This window comes from Coturnix japonica, chromosome 16 (assembly GCF_054131305.1).
Source record: "Coturnix japonica strain WE chromosome 16, WE-NBRP24, whole genome shotgun sequence".
NCBI lineage: Eukaryota > Metazoa > Chordata > Aves > Galliformes > Phasianidae > Coturnix > Coturnix japonica.
In genome coordinates this window covers 1,197,424-1,218,229 of record NC_140678.1, presented here as the reverse complement: position 1 = coordinate 1,218,229, position 20,806 = coordinate 1,197,424, and the positions used below count along the sequence as shown (strand labels likewise).

The window sequence follows — 20,806 nt, the reverse complement described above, 5'->3', positions numbered from 1 at the left end:
AGCCAGAGTCATTCAGTCATTACGTAAGAGGTGGTGGTAGGGTAGGCAACACTACGAGTCAGGTGGCCCCAGCAGCATCGCTGCTTTCACTCTGCTTCCCCTTAGCATTTACACCCCGAACACTCATCATCCCCAGTGGTGGCAGCAGAGGGGGTGGCCTTCCTGAGCCTGAAGTTGAAGACACTGATGTAGGGGTTGAGTCACTCAGAAAGCAACGCATCCAAGTGCCTCATGCATAGGAGCTGAGAGAGGGGGCTGCGCTGGTGGGGGGCAGTGTTGGCAGAGCCTCACTGGGAGATGGGAGGGGAAGGAAGAAGAGCAGAACCATCCTAAGCATGCAGTAGATGTGTGGAGAAAGATCTCATGCTGGTAACCATAGAGTCAGGTTGGAGGGGACCTTAAAGATCATCTAGTTCCAAGCCCCTGCAATGGGGTGGGCTGTCAGCCACAAGATTAGGGTGCCCAGAGCCCCATCCAACCTGTCCTTGGGCACTCACGTTCCTTCTAACCTTTACAATTCTGTGATTCACTGGGCAGCCTGTTTCAGTGCCTCACTGCCCTCTGAGTAAAAAAAAAATCCCCCTAAAAGCTGGCCGAAATCTCCCTCTTTTAGCTTAAAGCCATTATCTATCGTCCTATCACTATCAGACCATGTGAAATGTCACTCCCCTTCCTACCTGTAAGCTCCCCTAAAGTACTGGAAAGCCCCAGGGAGGTCTCCCTAAAGCCTTCTCCAAGCTGAACACCCCCAGCACCCTCAGCCTTTCTCCAACACTTTGTTCATCTTTGTGGCCTTCCTCTGGACCCACTCTGACAGCTCCACATCCTTCCTGTGCTGGAGTCCCCAGACCTCGATGCACTACTCCAGATGGGGTCTCGTGAGGGCAGAGTGGAGGGGACAGAGCAGTCAATAATCACCACTGTAGGCAGCTTTACCTGTTTGTAAACACACCGACAGCCTGTGCCACCTGGTGGACACCAAAGATGAGACACTGAGATGTACTGGGGTGAATTAAATGCTTGCTGAAAGCAGTGCCCTGGGTCCAAGACGTCAACCGGTTCTTCTTCTCTCTCCTTATTCCCAAAAGAAATCAGGGTGAGAGGTACAACACAGGTTCATGCTGTAAGCCTAAAGCCAGAAGCACCAACTTAACTTCAGACTGCTCAATACCAATCATAACCATGCTTAGAATGTAATATTTTGCTTAATTTTTTTCCAGTGGGAAATAAGGCCCTGGGTTTTTTTGCTTGTCAGGATAGAAGATGCTGAGCACTGTTTGTTTTTCTCCATTGGAAAACAACCTTCTGACTTAAAGATCTGGAAATCCTTATCTCCAGAAATGATGGTCTAACTGCAACATGTTGGAAGTGGTGAGTTATGAAAGGAGATATGAATAAAAAGCCTCTTTGTGGAAATGCATCACACACAGTGATTGGGCCACCACGTCAAGTTGTGAGAGCATTTCAGATATTCAGAGATCATTTTGGAGGTTATTGCACCCAGTGGTTTCTGTGTTGCCATCTGCTGTGCACTTTGAGTGTGAAAAGAGCTGCATGAAGAAAAACATTCAACCCATTTTTTTCCCCACAGAAAGATGGGTTTTCATCAAGTAGGACATTTTCCACAACAAATATCAATTTTCAATTACAATTAAATATTCATACTCTAAGTTTGGAAATCTCTCTTGTTTTATTCTCTCCACTGGTTTTCAATGTGGACAATCAAAACACTGAAGCCAAAAGATTCCCACATTGTTTTTTTTGGGGAGGGGGGTTTTTTGACACGTCAATTTCAAATTGCCTCCAAAAAAATGAGATGATTGCAGAGAGGGAGAGGGAATAGAAGAATCTCATCAGTGTTTTTGGAGGATTGCTGCCTTCAGTGGTCATTCACCCCAGCTACTACTAAGAATAGACACTGTCTACAGCTTCTCACACTCTTCTGCCAGTTACTACAAGGGCACAATAATGAGATGTGACATATTTTAGCCAAAATGAAGTAGAGACTTTCATATAAGCTCTGTAACTCACTGTCACATTAGGGAAAGAAGCTCAGTGATGGACAGTGATTTGGATTCGGACTGCCAGGATGATAACACTGAGTTGGCCTCTCATTGCAATGATCTTGGAGGTATTTGGCAATTGGGATAGATTTTGCTTCTATCACCGCAGTTCTGCACAGATTTTGGCAGAATTTGTCCCTGGGAAGTAGTTGGCCTGAAGGGCTGGAAGGCTCCTCTATCCCTTCTGTCATGCCTGAGCCATTGTTTAAGAGTTGGCAGCAATTTCTGCTATTAAAACCCGCTGACATCTGTAGTGTCAGTGCTGTCACTCTGAGACCAGAGTGTGGCATTTCACTGCTAGACTGAGGGAATGATGCTGGTCAAACCACTCGAGATGAGATGAAGCAGCACAAGAGGCAGATAATTAATCAGTTCATGAAGGTCCATCTCGTCAAGCTGGTTTTCTCCATCCACATCCATGGCCTGCACTTGCTAAAGTCAAGGAAGGTAACTGATGTATAAATGGATGCTGGACTAGATGAACTGACATGATCCTGTATCTATCTTCTGTTTGGGGATTTCCCTATTTACTGTCATAATGATACTGACTTTTTGAAGGTGAGGTTTGCACAGCCACACACACAGAAAGCCCCACTTTGTCCATCTTAGCATAGCATCCATGTAATTTCAACACCTGCACAAAAGAAGGACCAAAATATCCTTGCTTATGGGATGTTTGTGTGTGTATTTGTACACACACTTGGACATGGGTTGGTGAAAACTGTGGCATAAGTGAAACAGTTGTGCTGATGGAGGTCTTAGACTTAAACCTGGTGTCAAAGTTACAAAGTATTAGGCTTTGGTGAACAAAAAAGGCAGAAAGACAGCCAAAGAGATGATAGATGGCCACACACTTTGCCATGCCTAGACAGGATTTCCTGTTCATTCTAGGTCCAGGGTTCTTGACTGCATGTCATTCCAGCCTATTTCCCCAAATGCACCAAATTGTAGCCAAAATCAATCTCTGGTGTTTGCTAAGGATGGCATGGTGTGTTGATGATGGGGAGGGAGCTGATTCTCACCTGCCAAAGGATGTGGCAACTGCCAGCTCTCTGACATGACCATGCCTTACACCCACACCACACTCATTTGCCCCGGGAGTAAATGAGTTGGAAGGAAATTTTCCTTCAGAAGACTTTTCCATCTGAAAATGCTGATTAGACTGAATTGAAATGTTCCACGGAAAGGTTTCGATTCCGTCAAAGCTTTCAGTGGAAATAATCAAGTATGGTTAGGTCGTGGTTGGACTCAATGATCTTTGAGGTCTTTTTCCAACCTGAGCGATTCCATGATTCTGTGATGGATGGATGGATGGATGGATGGATGGATGGATGGATGGATGGATGGATGGATGGATTTCCACAGAGGACTTATCTGAGTAGCTCTTTGTGCAGGAAAGCTCCAGCTCTGTATCAAAGCCAACCTAGGATGACGAGGATAGTGACTCTGCAAGGATATGGAGAGGGCCAGAGAGGGAAACCCTGCATTGCTGGAGGGGAATGACAATTTTCAGCTTGAAGCAGCTGCGTGTATTTACAATAGTTCAATACTCTGAGACACAGAGATGCTAAAAAATATGGTTTATTTATAGAGTTACCAAAATGGTCATTTCAGTATCACAGACGCATTCAGGGCCCGGGGGCAATCAACAGATGCTTGGGATTTTGTTGTACGAGGAGCTTTAACCAGTGCAGGGAAGAAGACACCATGCCCTGTGCTGAGCAGGTTTCCAGCACAAGAATTGTTTTCTGAGGGACTGGGAGAAATCCAGGTCTACTGGAGCCAGCATAGTTCATCCCCAGTAAGCCTGGTTGGCATTAAGCTATGATACTGGGATATGGTTTTGGAAGTGGGTAGGAAGAAACTACAACACCGTCCTGTACTGTCGTGTGCTGGTCAGGCTGGAGGTATAAACCATGGCTGGGATTTGGGAGACACAGAATGCAGCTGTGTGCTCTCCTCTTCTGTCTGCTGGCAGCATCATCTCCTGGCTTCTTAGTTCTGGAGCAAAGAAAAAACCCCATCATATAAAAGATTAAAGTCAAAACTTGCAAAATGCCTTTCCAGGTCCTGTGTAGGAAGTCCAGGGTGTGTGTTGAGGGACAGATGGGGAAACTCAGGGAAAAGCTGCTTTTGGCTTGTCCTCTGCTTTTGAACCGTTTTCTGTCTTGGTGGCAATGCTGTAGTAGTAGGTGCGGATTGTGTTTTCCACTGACATAAATCCTGGGCGCTCTTCCCATCTGCAAGGGCAGAAAGGAACAAATAAGAGCCAACATAAAGGAAAAAAGTGGGTTGACCCAATGGAGAAGGTAGCAGACACTGAATAATCTAGGGGGAACAGCACAAGCTGTGCCAGGGCTAAGGAGATGAGACCTTTCTAGGATTAGAAGAGAAGCCATAAGCAAGGAGTAGATGCATTCTATGCATTGTGAATTTGAGAATGAGACAAAGGCAGGAGACAACATTCATTCGTACTGCCCTGATGAGCCAGCAGAGAAATGAGCAAGGGAAGTCCTTACCTGTAGGTCCAGCATTGCATCATGAGGGCGTAAATCTCTGCTGGGCAGTCGGTGGGACATTCCATGCGCTTCCCTTGCTCTATGAAGCTGATGACCTCTGGGCCTTTCATTTTCTAGGAGACGATCAAGTGGGAAAATGCTTTAATGTTTTTGGAGCTGGCAACAGGCCCAGTAAAGACAGATCTGTGCTGGTCATGCTTTGGGTCCATGCACAGCAAACCCCATATAGTCAGCATCTCTGGGTATCTCATCCCAAGCCCAGGCTGAGCAGTGACTGAGCAACTGATATTTCAGCTCTGCAAGCAGCTGGGAGGATCAAAGAGAAGATCTGCTTTGATTCAAACCCAAATGGTTTGCTTTCCATTTCCTCTCCCTTACATGAACACAAAGCTGCAGGGTCCAAGCAATCCAATTTGTGTCTTCCACAAAGTGGAAGTGAGCCTGTCTGCTTTCCCTTCTGTTCAGCAGCAGTAAAAGCTCAAAGGAATGGAAACTGAAGTTTCAGTGTGTCTCAGCCTGCCTTAGAATGGGAATCCAGATTGTAGCATCCACCCGTGATAGACCCAGCTCTGCCTTCTCACCTTGTATGGCTTCTGCCCATAGCTGAAGGCCTCCCACATGGTCACACCGTAGCTCCATACATCACTCTTGCTAGAGAACTTGTGATAAAGGATGCATTCTGGCGCATACCATTTCAAAGGCCACTTTCCTGCTGTCCTGGCCTACAGCAAAGCAAAGAGGCACATTTGCACCCTGTGATACAGATTGCTCTGAGCTGAACCCAAGTTTTACTTTGCCCCAGTTCCTGGGGTCTGAGCCCACAGTCCTGCTGGCTATTTCCACCTTTTGCTCTGCTTACACTTACCTTGTAATAGCTGTCATCAGCACCGAGAGCCTTTGAGAGGCCAAAGTCACTGATCTTGGCATAATGCTGATTGACCAGTAGGACATTTCTTGCTGCCAAGTCCCTGTGCACAAAGTTTTTTTCTTCCAAGTACTTCATCCCCATGGATACTTGATGCATCAGCTCCACAATATTGCTGACTGTAATCTCGTCTCTGGGGAGGATAGAAAGACAATGCAGTAATAAAACTGCTGGACAACAAGGACCTGTCATTAATCTGTACAGCATAGTCCCCTCTAAGCACTCCAGCTGCAAAGAAGAGTGAACAAGGACATCTCTAATCTAGAAGCATCTCTCCCTATTAGCTTGCATAAAAAGGAATCTCTTTTTGCTACTATCACCCTCCCTATCCCTATAACATCAGACTTCCCTGACAGCAATGAGTTCAATGAGAAATGCAGAGAATCAGCCACGTTTTATTCAGTACTCACTTCTTGGAAGACAAGAACTTGTTGAGTGGTCCACCAGAAGCCATCTCCATCACGAGCATCAGGGACTCTGCCTCACAGACCCCAATCATGCGGACGATATATGGGTTGTCCAGCTGGTGCATGATCTGGGCTTCCGTCATCATTTCATCCCTCACTGTTTTCTCATTGTTGCTCTTCAGCACCTTGATGGCCACATCGATCTGCTTCCTGCACAGGGTACAAGAGGAACACACACATGGATGAACTAAACAGCAGCTGGATTCATGGGATATTTGACACTTGTAGGTCTGGAGGCTTCTCACACTGTGATATCTGCATCACTGTTGCCATTTTTTAGACCTTCCAAAGTCTCTTTTATACACCCCATTATCACTCTAGGGTCTCTCTAACTAAGAAAATGGATGGCAGTTTCTGAGCATCTCACAGGGCAGCACTCACTTTCTCATCTTGTAGACTCCTTTCTTGACACAGCCAAAGTTTCCTGCCCCCAATTCCACTTCATCAATCATCAGGTGGTCCCTCTTCAAGAAGAGTTTCTTATCCTTCAGTTCCTCGGGGTCACTGTATGGGCTCTCATAAACACTGGTGTCCATGGGTAGCATGCGTGACTTCCCTGCACGTTCCAGAGAGATACAGTTGTTTAATTGTAAATGATGTACTGTTCCCTGCCCCTCTCTCCTTTGTTTGTATTTTCTCCTCCCTCCTGGCCAATTCTCCTGCAGGATCCAGTATTCAAGCTGAATCAGTATTCAAACTGAAGATACCAAGAATTTAGTAGGCAGAGGATAGGGAATGGAACGTGACTTTGCTGGTGCCCTTGTAGAAAAGAGGCTTTGCAGCAGGGCTTTTTGACCAGAAAGCAATACAAATGGCAACTCCTTCAGCTTAAGGACATTAAGAGATGCTCACCTACAGGCTCCGGTGTGTATCCATCTGCATTGAGAGGCCCAAGGTTTTTCTGGAAAAGAAACATTGATAAAGTGGGTAAAGCAGCCAGGGGAAATGGGAGAGGTGAGGGACAGGGAACCTCTGTAGTCCAACAGAGCTGGTTTCCACTGTAAGATGCAGTGCTGGGCACAAGGACTGACTTAGCATTGAGCTGGTCTGGTCCTGGCTGGCATGGACCCTGTGCAGCTCTGCAGCCTTAGAGTTGTCACTGCTATATGGTACAACTCATCCAGCACAGCTCTGAGCTCCAGTAATGCTTGCAGTAGTCATTGCAGGCGCCCACCACAGATTGTGAAAGCTTTATGACAAGCTGGGTAAACGCTCAGCCCTTTATTTAGGCTCTGCTGGGCTCTCACACAGCCCAAACTTACTGGTTTCAGCACAGCTGGACACTGAGCACAGACGTTCCCTGGGGCTGGGGATGCAGAGGGAGCACAAAGATGTGGCCCATGGCCAGCAGCCAGCAGTAGGGCTGAGCATTCCCAGAACCCAACCACATATCCCTCACTCTTGCCCAGAAAGGAGGGCAGGGGGAGGGGGGTCCCCAAGGTCAGCCCCATGTGTTGCAAGGAGCACAGCGTGAATGGAAACCATTCTTGACACTGATGGTAGCTATGGCCAGCTATTCCTTGTCCCCATCCAAGCTGGAAAGGAGACAGCATTGCAGCTGGCCTTAATATATTCCAGTTGAGTTGTTGCCTTTTAAAGAAGAGCACAGTTTGATCCTTTCAAAATGCCACTAAACGAGGTACCAACAAAACAGACTCTCCCCACAACTTACGCTCACAGAGGGGTGGGTTGGTGGAGCTGGTGCTGCAGAGGCTGTGGATTGGAAGAGAGGAGTTATTAGTGAAAGTCTGCTTACACCCCATGCAGGAGCAGAGCATCAGTCCTTTGAGGATCCAATCCCTCCCACACAAAAGTCCCTTTCTACCGCTTTAACCAGAATGGATGTGGAAACATGCATGGATATGGGCACTGTTCCCAGCCCTTGGGAGACCTCAGGAGTCCCACAGACAGGACATGAAGTGATGCTTGTGATACCTGGGACAAGTGACCGAGGCCAAGGTTGGCAGTGGCACCAGCTCACCTGGCATGCTGGGGTTGGGGCAGCTTTCCCTCAGGTAGAAAATCAACCCATCCGGTTTGAGCTTCAAATATTCCACCAGCTGATAAAGGAATCAGGGGAGAAAGAGATCAATGCAAACAGAAAACCATCTCTTCTTTCGCAGGCAACACGTATGGTTTATCATAATGATTTCTCTCAGCTTTTCTCGGGGATTCAGTTGTTTCTTTCCCCTCTTTCTATCTGTGCACTCAGGGAACTCCTACAGCATTTGTATCTGGGTGTGTGCCAGAGCTGGGAAGAGTTCAGGAAGTTAGATAAGCCCCAAAGAAAGACAAAGGGAAAACCTTTAGTAGCAGGGCAGGGTAGGCTCTGTGTAATGTAATTGTTGCCACAGCCGGAAGGGACTGTAAGTCTGATAAAGTCTGAAGGGAACCTTTGGCTTTTCCCAGCAGAACTGCAGAATTCACTTTCTGGATCCCAGGCACTTATCCATTGCAGCACCCTCTGCTTCCAACACAGTGGGGGTCTCACTTTAGCTGGAGACCACCACCCCAACCCTGGCAACCAGAGCACAGGGGGTCAGACTTTCTCTTCCCCTCCTGCATGGCTCAGATTTCATTCCAAATAAGGAGCCTGGCACAGTTCTGTTTCCATTTAAAAAAGAAGAAAAAAAAATGCCCCGAAGTCTTTGTTTTCTTTCAGTTTCAGAGTGAAAACAGTCCTGGGAATTTAAAAAATCCAGCAAAACAGTTACAGTCTGCAAACAGCCCTCCCCAGGAAGAAGTGGTGCATTCCTTTCCCGGAGCAGCCCCAGGAGTTGGACTCAATCATCTTTTAAGAGCCCCTTCCAACACAGGTTATTCTGTGATTCACTGGGCTGTGTTATGCCAGGATAAGGGTTGGTGGTACCTGGGCTTCAGGCACTTGTCACATCCCCTAAAACCCAGCCCCCTCCTCATGGGTGGGGTATCACAGCCATCTCCTGTCTGCAAACAGCCCCCGGGGGGTGACAGGATGCGTCTCCTGGCACTTGGATCTGCGGTCACGTCAAGGTTTTGGGAGTTGGCTCAAGACTTATGGGCCTCCCGAGTCTCTATGTGCAAGATGTTAAAGACCTTCCAAGCTCTTGGTGTCTTTAAGGCTCCAGATGGCCTTTCCTTATCCCCAAGGCATAGGCAGATGTAGCAAGGGAGCAAAGCAAAGGTCCTAGCCTTTTCTTTGCTAGGACAGCAGTGCTCATCATCCCCCAGCACGGTACCTGCCAGAGTGTGTCGAACTTGGTCCCCTCAGGGATGGAGTACTTGCCAGACTTGTCCTGGTCGATCCGATAGTGATAAACTGTTTTGCCATAGACAAGGGACAGAGCGTAAGTGCCGTTTTCCTTTTTATCTCTCAGCCTGGTGGGAAGAAGAACTGTTAAAAGCAACTCAAGGTTTTTTTACTCATGTGAAACAAATAACCAGAGGGCACTGGAAAGAGGGGAAATGGTGGGTAGGATGGGTTTGACAGCATCTACCAGGGTTTGTGTACTCACAGGAATTTCCCATCAGGTTGTGCCCCAGAATAAAGCCTCCGCTCAGCTTCATCCCGGGCAATGTTACCATGGTACCAGGGCATCCTCTCATGGGCTGTGGTAGCAATGAGTTTCTCCACCTGCGGGGCCTGGCTTATAATGGCCTGTTCAAGGGCATCTCCCTGGAAGAGAGAGAGAAGTGAGGCATGGCTAGGGAAGTGGAGAAGTCACCATCCCTGGAGGTGTTCAGGAATCATGGAGATGTGGCACTGAGGGGCATGGGAATGGTGGGGTGGGTTGAGATTGGGCTCAGTCTTAGAGGTCCTTTTCAACCTTAATAATCCTATAAGAGTGAAGCCACCATGTTCGTATGGAGGATCTGACATCAGCTTTGTGGGTGCCTTCCAACTCTGCATTCCTGGGGGACAAGGACCCCTTCCTTTGCTGCCTGCTGTCCCTGTGCAGTACAGCTTACCAAGGGCAGTGCAGTCTGGAAATCAATATGTGCTGCTGTAAATGAGTTCTATCAGCTCCACACTTTTTGAGGAGCTGCAGGTTTTCATTTGCCAGTAGGTGGCAATGTCCTTTGTGTTATCTACCAGCAGATACAGTTCAGCTTCATGGAGAAATCTTATTGAAGCTCTCATTTTGACAAGCACCTCTAGTCTAAAACGGGTCACTTTTAGAGGTCTTTTGCAGACAGACTTTGAATAGCAAGGAAAACCTGAGCAAGAGTTCTGAGTCTGGTTCCATCATGATGTTATGGAGGCACAGATGAGGGTCTAACTACAAAGAGGGAGAAATAGAACCATGATGTGACAGAAGAGGAGGAAGACAGTGATAGAGGAGCTGAGGATGGGAGGTGGGGTAAGCCCCAGAGATTCTCCTTGCACTCCATGGTGCTGTTGGCCATGACTGTTACCTCCAGTCTCCATGTCTGCCGGACGTATTCGCGCACCATGTTATCCCTCATGCTGTCAAAGACCCCCGGCTGGGGCTCCACACCACTGGGGCGGTTGCAGGGTTTGCGAAGGGTACAGCAGAGCCCATCGGCGTCCTTGGAATAAAACTCACAGAGTTCCTCAGGCCCACAGTGTGCTTTGCCACCCGCGATGGCGTAGGTTCCATTCATCTGGCGCTCGATGGCATAATGATAGAACTGCAGGTTGTACACCATGGAGAGGACGTAGCCCCCCAGGCTGCGCAGGCACTGACGCAGCAAGAACAGCCCATCTGACATGCCAGCCAGCTTCAAGTACTCCTCAGCCTCTGACCTGGCAATGCTGCCATAGTAGAAGGGCAGGTGAGCAGCAGCATCTGGCATTGCTGCACACGCTGGGACTGCCCGGCTCGGCTCACACGCTACTGGTGCTCAATCTGGAAGAGAGAACCAAAGTACTTCATTGATTTAATCTTTCAAAAATGGTAACTGGGATTCAAACTCATTTATCCAAGTGTTCTTCAGCCTTTAGGGTCACTTCGAGCATCACTTACGTGGATGCATTCACATTTCTGCCCAGAGAACCCCACACAGTGAATCCTCTGTTCTACGCTGAACAGAGCTAGAAATGGAAAGCTGAAATTCACCTGATTCTCATCTAGTTCAAGCAGAGACTGCACCAAATCCTACAGCCAACTGCTCCAGTCACAAATTATCTTCACTGTGCTTCTTACATCTATCCCAGTGTTCTTAGCTTTTACTTCCTATTTTCTCTCTGGCACTGTCCACAATAAAAGGAAATTCTGGCTGGTCAATACTCTGATTACAATTACTATAAGTTCCTACTTCTACATCTTGCCATGTGCTCCAGAGAAAACTGGAGCTCAGAGGTGGCCAGCCATAACTGCAAAGCAAATTCAATCCCCCAGTCTCCATCAAGCTGAAATGTGCAAGCATTACTGCAGATCCCTGCTCAGAACAACCTAAAACCAGAAGCAAACCTACCACCACGCTGCTGCAGTGCTGGTTCTTGGTGAAAGTGCAGTGAGAAATGGCACTTCATTGACTGAGTCACTGCAGAGTCCCTTTCCCTGAGAGTTACTGATTTGTATCAAAACAACTAAAATCACCCACGTTGATGAACGGAAATCCTACGACATTTACAGGGTCTCATTTGTTCCCCGGAGCCTAATCTTCTGTTTTGTCATTACGCAGATGCTGACCCTAAAAAGACCAGAGTCAGAGAATCATAGAACCATTAAGGTTGGAAAAGACCACTAAGAGCATCTAGTACAAGCATCAGCCCACCCACACCATGCCCACTAACCATGCCAGTCATGGTGTCCTTAAGCACTTCCAGCAAATGCACTGCTCATATTTAGGGTAAAGGAAATCCAACCTGTTGGCCAGTTCTCTGGTATTTACCCTGATTTATTCGCAGCATCACTCCCACTTCTGAACATGATGGGGAGAGTAATGCTTATCACTGTTGCTGTTGCAGAAGTGGCTCTCAGGCTGGAGCTGTGCTTGGTTGGCCATCAGAATCACAGAATCATAGAATGGTTGTGTTATAAGGGATCTTAATGATCATCAAGCTCCAATCCTTCACTGAGAGCTGTGTGCCCCCCCCACCAGATCAGGCTGCTCAGGGCCCCCTTCAAACTGGATTTGGGCACCTCCAAGAATGGGGCATCCATAACTGGGTGCCAGCTCTGTGCTCCCAAGGATAGGGGAGGGTTTGATGTGTGCTCTGGTTTGGTAGGAATGGTGTAGGATTCAGGAGGAAACCATTCTGCCCTGTGCACCTTGCTCTGCTCAGTGTTCATCAGACCCAATGGGGAATTGGATTTATGGCAACCAGACTCTTCTCTCTACCTATTTGTTTGTTGTGCTCATTAAGCCCAGAAGTGCCCCTCTGATGAGAACAGGAAGGGAGAGCAGGCGCAAGGAGGAGGTGTTTCAGCTAAGGCAGGAAACCACAACAGGAAGCCGTCAGCAGCACTTGCAGCCTGCACGTGGAAAGAGTGTAAGCCCTGTCAGGCAGCTCAAGCAAGCCTAAATTCTGAGTTCCAAAGCCCTTTTAATCAAAATCAATAAATGAAACAAAGTGGGATCTTGGCTGATCTGCCAGTATGAGACAGAAGGCAAACGACAGCACACCATAGCTAAAAACTTGAACAGCAGTCAGTGCTTGGAGCTCAATGGAAATGCTCCAGGAAGCAAAGCAGCCCTTATGTTGGGTTCAGTATCTCCCAGTTCAGCTCCTGAGATGGGAACACTGGTGGTGGGTTGAAGAGCAAGCACTGCAACTCCTGTTTTTGACTGCAGAGTAAGCTCATGAGTCACGTTCACGCGGGAAGGAAGAGGAAGCGCTGAGTGTGCAGTGGGAGGTTGACAGCCTTCTTCATGTGCTACTAATTTCCACTTTCTACCTGGGATAAACAGTGATTAGGTAAACGGATGAGGCACCAAAACTCATTGGTTCCCTTCTCTGTAAAGTCCGGGACAAAAACATCACAGAAAATGGAATGTTTGAAAACCGTTCAATCAGCAGAAGCCATTGATCATCACTGAGCTCTCATGAAGTTTCCAGCTGCCTACACAGGCAGTTTGGTCACAAACAGAGTGTTTTTCTCTCCAAGCCCAGGGCTGGAGTCAGAAGAGCCTCAGGGAGATATCAGAGTGTAGGCAGTGATCAGAGCTGGCTTAGGCTTTGGAACCCCTTGGTTCAGGCCCTGGCTCCCGTTTTGCATAAGACTTGCTGCCACAGATGAACCATATTATCACTCTTGATATGAACTCTATCTCCATCCCTCAGGCTGCATCAGCGCAAATACTGGGCGTTCCTGGTTCTGGGTTCTCAGCCCCTCGGGGCTGTGATAACGCCATGTTTGCAAGTTGATGTTATGACACAAGGAGGCACGGGAAAAAAAAGACACCCACGTAAAAAGTACAGTCTGCACAGGAAAGCCAGGCAGGAAGCCATTGAGACGTCAGTCAATAAATCTATATGTAGTTGGCCACTTGCTATTAAACGTTTGAACAGTGTCACAAGTGTAGAGGTTGCCTTTTGATGTCATTGTGAGTTGAGGGCTGGTCAAGAAGATGGACTGAGCTGTTTTCGACGCCATGGGATGTGATCTTTTAAATGTTAAATGCCAATAGCCTCGAAATAACTTTAAATCAACTTTAAATGCTTCATAGTTTTGCTTTAAACCCTAAACTTGCTTTGGATTGTCCTGACCGTAGCCTTCTAATTGCTTGTGATTAATGTCCAGATTTCATTTATGCATTCCATGGCAGCTATTCCAAAGATTTCCTCACAAGCACTTACATTTCCTGGCTTCAGCTGCTTTCTGACCTCCCTGCTGCTGACTGCACACCCAAACCTCAGCCACCCAACCACATGTTAACACTTAAGCTGTGTGTGAGTGGGAGCTGGTGAAGCTCTGAGCCCATTTGTTTGCTCACCCAAGCAGGGTGCCTAGTGCTTGTCATTGAAGATAATGATCTCCTGTACTTGTAGGTGTGTGTTCCTGACTCAGTCCTACCTGAAATGGTTGTGTTGACAGAAATTGCATGGAAAAAGCTCCCTGCTGTTGTTGGAAGCCTGTTATGGGTTGTTTTTTTCCCAAGGACCCCATCTGTTCTCATTGTTGAAATGAGCAGGTAAGCCCAAATAGCCCATCTCTGCCCATGGATCCCTGGCCGTGTACAGAAACTCTGCACACCTCTGCTCTTTGAAGCAGAACATGGGAGTCATTTGGCCACAAAGAGAGCCCACAGTCTGAAAGGAAAGCATGTAATTCCAATGTGGTGTTTATGGGGCCCACGAAGGGGCTCAGCACTGCTGGGACTCTCCTTCTCCACATCTCCTTGCTGCTTTTGCTTCGAATTGGCCCCTCTAAACCTGAGGCTGAGGGTGCTCATCCTTCTCAGAAGAGGAGAAACGGTGCAGCAGAACGTGGAGAATTGATGACACGCTTGTTTGGTGCAGTCAGATGGCTGTAAAGGCCTGAGCTCATTCATATCCTGCTGGGGACTTGTTTTCCTTCTGTGGTTATTTGTCAGATGCTAATGAGCGGAAGCAATTTGCTCTTCTCTCCTTGAGAGCAGGAGATGGGGAGGGGGCAGAGGAGGGGGGACCACCTGCCTGGGCCCAGTAGTTACAGCTATCTGCCTCCTTTGCTCCAGCTGTTACTTTAATGGCTGGGATTGCATCGCTGTCTGGTGCCAGCTTGCTTCCTCTGAGCTTTTCACTGGTGGCTGTAAACCCACAGAATGCTGGGGCAGATGTTTCTGCAGTGCTGCACAACAGAAAACAGGCAGAGTGTGGTTCCCTGAGCCAAAACACAGCGAGAATAACATCATTTTTATGACAGTTACCCATTTAGTTGACCAAAGGGCAACTAAAGTTGGTGTACCACTGGGTGGTGGGCATGGAACAGGCTCCCCAGGGATGCTGGAGCTCTCAGCCATAGGGTTTGAATGGTGATGTGTGGAGCTGGGAGTTGGATTTGATGATTGCTTTCAGTAGGGTATGCATGCAGGAATCAGTGTGTTTCTGTGACTGTTATTTGGGGTATTTGGTAGCTGGGTTAGTGTAGGAACAACCCTGAGTTCTGGTCCCATCCAGAGCATCCTCTCTTATTCCAAATATGCCCATTAAAGAGCTTCTCTTGGGGCACAGGTGGGGTACAGGATCCATGGGTAGGGGTGGTGGCACAAAGCAGAGGAACACTGCCCTAAAGCACAAGTTGCTCAGCTGTTGCATGTGGATTTGCTTTGGAAGGCTGTGAACACCCTGCTGATCCTTTGTAGAGCCGCTGGAAACACTTCTGGCCCTGGACCCACTCATCCTGAACAGCTTTTAATTAGGTTCCAGCGTGGTTAAATACAGTGCATTGTTCACTGCCTGGTGTTGGTGAGTGCTTTGCAGCCCGATAACTCGGCTGTGGGTCAGAGTGTCTAAATGAACAATGTCAGGATGTCCTGAGGATGAGTGAGCACAGCACCTGTCCCTGCATTTACCTGCCATGCAGGTTGAGCTGGAGCTGACAGCCAATATCTCTACACATAACCAAAATCTTGCTCTGTTTTATAGTCCTGCTCTGAAGCTGCCCCCAGATCTCTCCAATCCCTGTCATTAGGGGAAGAAAAGGACAGGGATATGCAATTACTACTAAGGCAGGATCGAGCAGGTTGTATTGAGGTGGTGTTGGTGCCCTGAACCTCAGCCAGGAGGAAGGCTGCCATGTGCTCGAGGTGCTCCATAACCCAGCCCTACAATACTGACAACAATAGTACCTTAAGGAGATGACCTTCCCTAGCCCTACTAGAGGCGATTTAGGCAGACAGAGTAAATATATCCAGCTCAGAATTTGGCTGAGACACCAAAGCGAACTTCCCCGTGCTTGCAGTAAGAGCCATGGGCTCTCAAATGGCTGTGAGTCACTGAGGTTTCTCAATCTCATTTTGAAAGGCCAGGCAAAGGGGTCTAGCAGCCAATCTGAGCATGACCAAATGTGGGGCTTTGGGTGTTTGCCGCTGGCGCTGCTTTTGTGTGCAAAATATTCCTGTGAACAAGTGGGTGGTGGGAAAGGGGTTGGAAGAGGGTTGGGTGCATTCATTGCTTCTCAGATGCACAAAGGTGAGTTTTGTTTGCATATGATATATATGATTCAGTGCTGGTGGTGGACACTATCCTGGCACCTGCATGCTGTGGATGGAGACCACTTATTTCAGTAGGAGCTTTGATTCTAGAAGTGTTTGCAAACACTGCAAGCACAGGATGGAGCAAGTGAAGGGCCTGGCTGATGTGACTAATGGGTAGGAACTAATTATGTGCATTATACATTGAGCAGACAGGACAGCAGGCAGGGAATGAGAGCAACCATCAAGCATCTGAAGAATATGATCATCTTATGGAGTAAAAGCTTGTTTGGATGCACTGAAAAAAATGACATGTGGATAATGGAGATGATAACCAGCCTTACTTTCCGCTCATTAGTAAGAAACATTTCCTAATAGGATCCATCAGGATGTGGAACAGTATCTCCGGGGAGGTCAGTGGAAGTCCTGCTGCTACTCACTTAGCACTGGGTCAGAAAAAGTACAGCAGGGAACTGTCGTCCATGGGCAGGAAGAAACTGGGATGAGCTAATAGGACTTTCCTATATCTCATTTCTGCAATTCTGAGTTCCACTTAGGGAAAGTTACACTCTTCTTCTTTCTCTGGCCAAGGTAACTTCTAGTCCAGCCAAAGCTCCATGGAATACTGAAAAACACTGAATGCAGAAACATTTTTCTTCCACTGTTAACATTTTTGGGTGGTCTTTTCTTGAGCATCAGTGTCTGAAATGAGAACAGGTCCTCTGCTTGTTCACAGACAAGGGGTATATGAAAAGCAGTTACTGCTGCCCTGCACTTTTCTGTGATATAGCTCAGTGATCAGCCACACTAAGGTGCAAAATAGCTCTTTCTCTAAGATCTGGAAGATTCTTAGCTTTCATCCTTTCTATACTATCAGTGGAAATTTGCATCCATCAATGGAAGGATGCATTAATGTCTGCCTGTGCTGTCCCTGCTGATGGCAAGATGCACCATCTCCTTTAACTCTTCCACCGAGCAAGCTAATGTTGAACTCTTGCAGCTGAAAATGCAAACACCATCCTCTTTTCTTTGAGCACAGGACACTGCACTGAGCAGCAGAGGGTTAAGCTGTCTTCTGGAAAGCCCTCTGGTCACTTTGCTTCTGCTTCACCCTCTTGCAGCCCTCCCCTTGTCGGCTGAACATGCCAACTGCTTCTGTTGTGGTCCGCCAGTAACCCATCAAAACAAATTCTTGAAGGAGAACATTGTGGTCCAAGGACAGGGCTTTGTGCTGCAGTGCCCTCCAGGATGCTGGCTGCCACCCAGCCATGGTGGGACAGGCTGGATGTTCCCATCCTGCGGTTGCTTGGGCATTGCTGGCAGAATTGTTGTTGCTGAGACCCACCCACCACGAACCAGGCTGAGAGACCAACAACAATTAGTTGCAAATAGGTTTTTCTTCTGCAATCCCAGCAAAGACGGAGTGGAAAACCTTCCAGGTCCTGGGGAGCTGGGGCATTGGCAGCTGTGCGGGGCATGTCGTGCCCTGCATGGGTCCAGCTGAGTTCTCAGAATTGCCCTGTGCTGTTTAACCCTGCCCTGGTAACGTGAATGCAGAGCTGCAGGTAGCACTGAACCCTCCTCAAGTTCTGCCTATTCCTCCAGCATCTCAAGCCACCTCACTCTTAGGGCCCTCCTGCAGGCTGCTGTCTGTTCCTGCATCAAAACTGCATTCCTTGGGGCAGTGCTTGCTGGCTCTTTGCACCTCTGTCCTTTAGACCTTGACATGATAACAGCTTCTTCTATTGATTTAGAGCAGTGTGTGCAGTCTCACGCTGCTCCTTAGGGCTTTATCAAATGAAGCTGTCGTTGTTTAAAAATAGATGTAGTTATACTCTCACCTCTGCCTTTCAGCTCTGTGTGTGTGACAGATTAGAATCTCAGATCAGACACCGGGGGGCTAGCCATAAATGTACATCTAAACCCCATAATCTTCAGGATCAGCATAAACATCGAAGAGGAAGAGGGTCATCATTCTCACGCAAAATACCATGCTAGTTTTCCATCTACCCAGCAGATCTCAGCTTTTAGATACCAGTGTGGTCTGCTCAAGGGTAGCAGATGAGCAATTTGTTCTTAATTGACCCAAACTATCGTGGCTTTCTTTACTTAATGGACTCTACTGAGGGATTATTTAGAAGACTTTCAGAAGCAATAATACTTTTCTTTTCAGGCTTTAATGGATTTTAGCACTCATCCAGGTGCAGTGTTACTTCCTTATTGGCTAATTGGGCAAAAATCAGTGGTGCTGTGCACCTCAGCTGCAGGATTTTCCCTAGGATGTGAGTATGAGATTTGAGTCAATAAATGGTAGTTAAAAGTTCTGATATTTCTTCAAGTTTGTCTCTATAGAATCATAGAACGGCACAGGTCCAACCATCACCCTGGCCTGCCAAGTCCCAGTGCTAAACCCTGTCCCTTAGTGCTTTATCCACATAACCATAAGGAGAAATTCTGAAGAGAAAAACGAACACTTTTGGGAGCAGGGGAAATTGACTTTGGACTTCAGAAACTCAGCTAGTTCTTGCAAAAGCACATCTGCTCTGAAGTGTAGGTGTGTGTTTGCATGTGAACAGCAGGCATTTGAGCAAAGCGTGTGACTTGCAAGTGGTAATGGAAGTTTGCATTCACAATCACTTCCTATGTGAAAAGGTCTGTTCTGAGTGTTGAATTGCATCACTAGCAGGCAGCGTGCTATCTCTATTTTCCAAATACAGAGCTGAGGCATGGAAAGTAAAGGGCTAAATCTGCATGAGGCTTTTCTGTTACTTTGGTAGCTCTAAGGGACTTTCTTTTCCAGCTATTTGAATACAATTTGGGGATGTAGATTCATCTTAAGACCTCCTTCCCTTAAAGTAGCTTTCTGTTTGCTGGAGTTGGAAGAAAGCTGCCCACATTCCCCACTGTCGCTGCTGTCTGCCCTTTATTCTAGGCTATCTCCAGCCTGGGTCCCCCAGTCTCTGTTGTGCCCATTCAATCCAAGACTTAGCAGGGCCCTTCCCTTATGATTTTTGTAATACTGTTGTGGCACCATCCATATCTATGTAAGAAGCTGTATTCGTGGGAGCATCGGCAAGCTCTACAGGGACTTGGGCGAGGGATAAGGATGGGGAAGGATTGAAACTACACAAATCATCAATATATGAGGAAGCAGAACCTCGTAGATCAGTTTGCTTGCGCCCTGCCAGGCTACCTAATCCCTTCTCCAGTCTCCCCTGCAGTTTCCCACTCATCTCTGCAGCCTCCATTCCACCGTCTGATAGATCTGCCCATTAGGAAATGTTTTCTGAGGCTTAATCTGAATTTTCCTTTGTTCTAGTTTATTCCATAACACCATGGACTGTACTCGAACTGATGGGACTTGGAATTGTGCCTGTTTTCACAGCAAAGTGCAGAGCCGTAACAGATGAGATGATGAAGAATTAAAGAGAAACAAATATAAATGTGGTAGAAGCCTCTTTTTGGAATATACTTGCTCTTCTGTTTTTCTTGATTACTTGGAGCACTATCCAACAGGTGCCAAATACCTTCACTCTTCCCACATGGGCTCCCAGACAGCAATGGACTTAAAGGGAAGCTTCCAGAGAAGGCAAATTCTGATGTTTTATGTCCAGAGATAAAAGAAAGACTGGTCCCAGTTATTGACTGTAAGCTCCCATTTCATCTTATGATATAAATACCCCGACACCAAAAAGAGAGCATGGTGGCCCCGTAACACTGTGCTGGTCTTCTCAAGCAGCGATGGAGCAGTCAATAGAAGCATACTGAAGCAGCACAGTGGGTTCAGCTGGGCCTATTAACACCAGTGCTTCACAAGATCTCCCACCCTACCACAAACCAGGTGTATGGAGCACTTACGAGGCAAGGAACAAAGCAGCCATGTTGTAGAAGAGCTACCGGCAGCGAAAAAGAAGGTCTTACCTGGCTTGTGGATGAGCAGAACGTCCCGTCAGGGGGTTGTTATGGCAGTTTTGAAGAAAGAAAGAAAAAGAGGGGGAAAAACGTTCTTTGGCGAGTGAGAAATGTGTCAATTTTGGAATATAGGAGGGGAAAAGGCCGTACTATCCAGTGAGCTGTCTGGCATTTGCTAACCTCCGTTTGCTGGTTTCTTTGAAATGTGACCTATTTCCTTGTTGCACAGGAAAGGAAAGAAGAAAAAATAAAAGCTGTGTAAGTCTACAAAGTGAAAGAGCACCGAGATCTCAGTGCCAGGTCTTCAATGGAAGAATACAAACCCGAGGAAGGTGGTGAAGATCTGTTTTTATTTAAGCAAACGTGTTGAGCAAAGACGTTGCCTGACAGCAGAGCTCTCCTCTTGCCCATTGAGCAGATGTTCCTTTTCCTTGGGAAGTGAGCCTTGCACTAAGCACATCTGCCATGCTGTGCCCTTTGGTTCTCAGCCTCTTGGAATTTTTCATGTCTTTGGTGTGGCAGTTTGTGATGGGTTCCAGAGGTTAGGTCTTCAAATCCATATTAAAGTCTCTTTTAAGCACAGGGTGAGATCCTGAGATAAAAGATGAGTCACCCAGGCAATAAAAAAAGGTGAAAATGCAATGTCCTCACACACCCACCTCTGCAGTGTGAGCAGAGAGGTCTTGCTTCCCAGCAAGGTTCACTTATGCATTTGTCCCTTGCCAATAATGCCCACAAAGTTCATGCAATGCGTAAAGATCTCAGAAATAGTTGTTTTTTTCCAGCTTTGCTTTCAGAACTAGCAGTGGCTCTTTCAAGCTGAAGTTTGGGAGACACCAACCCCATTCTTTTTCT

General features: G+C 47.3%; 1 protein-coding gene across 3 annotated transcripts; it reads right to left on the bottom strand.

Moving 5' to 3' along the window:
• Positions 1–3,628: 3,628 nt before the first annotated feature.
• On the bottom strand, positions 3,629–20,173 carry ZAP70 (zeta chain of T cell receptor associated protein kinase 70). Of its 3 annotated transcripts, none has more exons than XM_015886793.3 (13): positions 19,961–20,173; positions 10,370–10,824; positions 9,469–9,629; positions 9,193–9,331; positions 7,956–8,034; positions 7,647–7,687; positions 6,827–6,875; positions 6,356–6,530; positions 5,918–6,124; positions 5,448–5,640; positions 5,164–5,304; positions 4,583–4,695; positions 3,629–4,303 (listed from the first exon to the last, which is right to left on the bottom strand). In XM_015886793.3, exons 2-13 carry the CDS (start codon positions 10,769–10,771, stop codon positions 4,180–4,182), a joined length of 1,824 nt encoding a protein of 607 aa, XP_015742279.1. In that variant the 5' UTR covers positions 10,772–10,824; positions 19,961–20,173; the 3' UTR covers positions 3,629–4,179. The 3 variants fall into 3 exon arrangements, with proteins under 3 accessions (XP_015742279.1, XP_085373763.1, XP_085373764.1); XM_085517637.1 differs by lacking the exon at positions 19,961–20,173 and adding an exon at positions 11,393–11,632; XM_085517638.1 differs by lacking the exons at positions 9,193–9,331; positions 9,469–9,629; positions 10,370–10,824; positions 19,961–20,173 and adding an exon at positions 8,368–9,160.
• Positions 20,174–20,806: the final 633 nt, after the last annotated feature.

Coding starts and splice junctions, on each gene's coding strand:
- ZAP70 (XM_015886793.3), bottom strand. CDS start 10,771: ATGCCAGATGCTGCTGCTCACCTGCCCTTCTACTATGGCAGCATTGCC. Junction 8,035..9,192: donor AGTTCGACACACTCTGGCAG/GTACCGTGCTGG, acceptor TTCCTTTATCAG/CTGGTGGAATATTTGAAGCT. Junction 4,696..5,163: donor ATGGGCAGAAGCCATACAAG/GTGAGAAGGCAG, acceptor ATCGTCTCCTAG/AAAATGAAAGGCCCAGAGGT.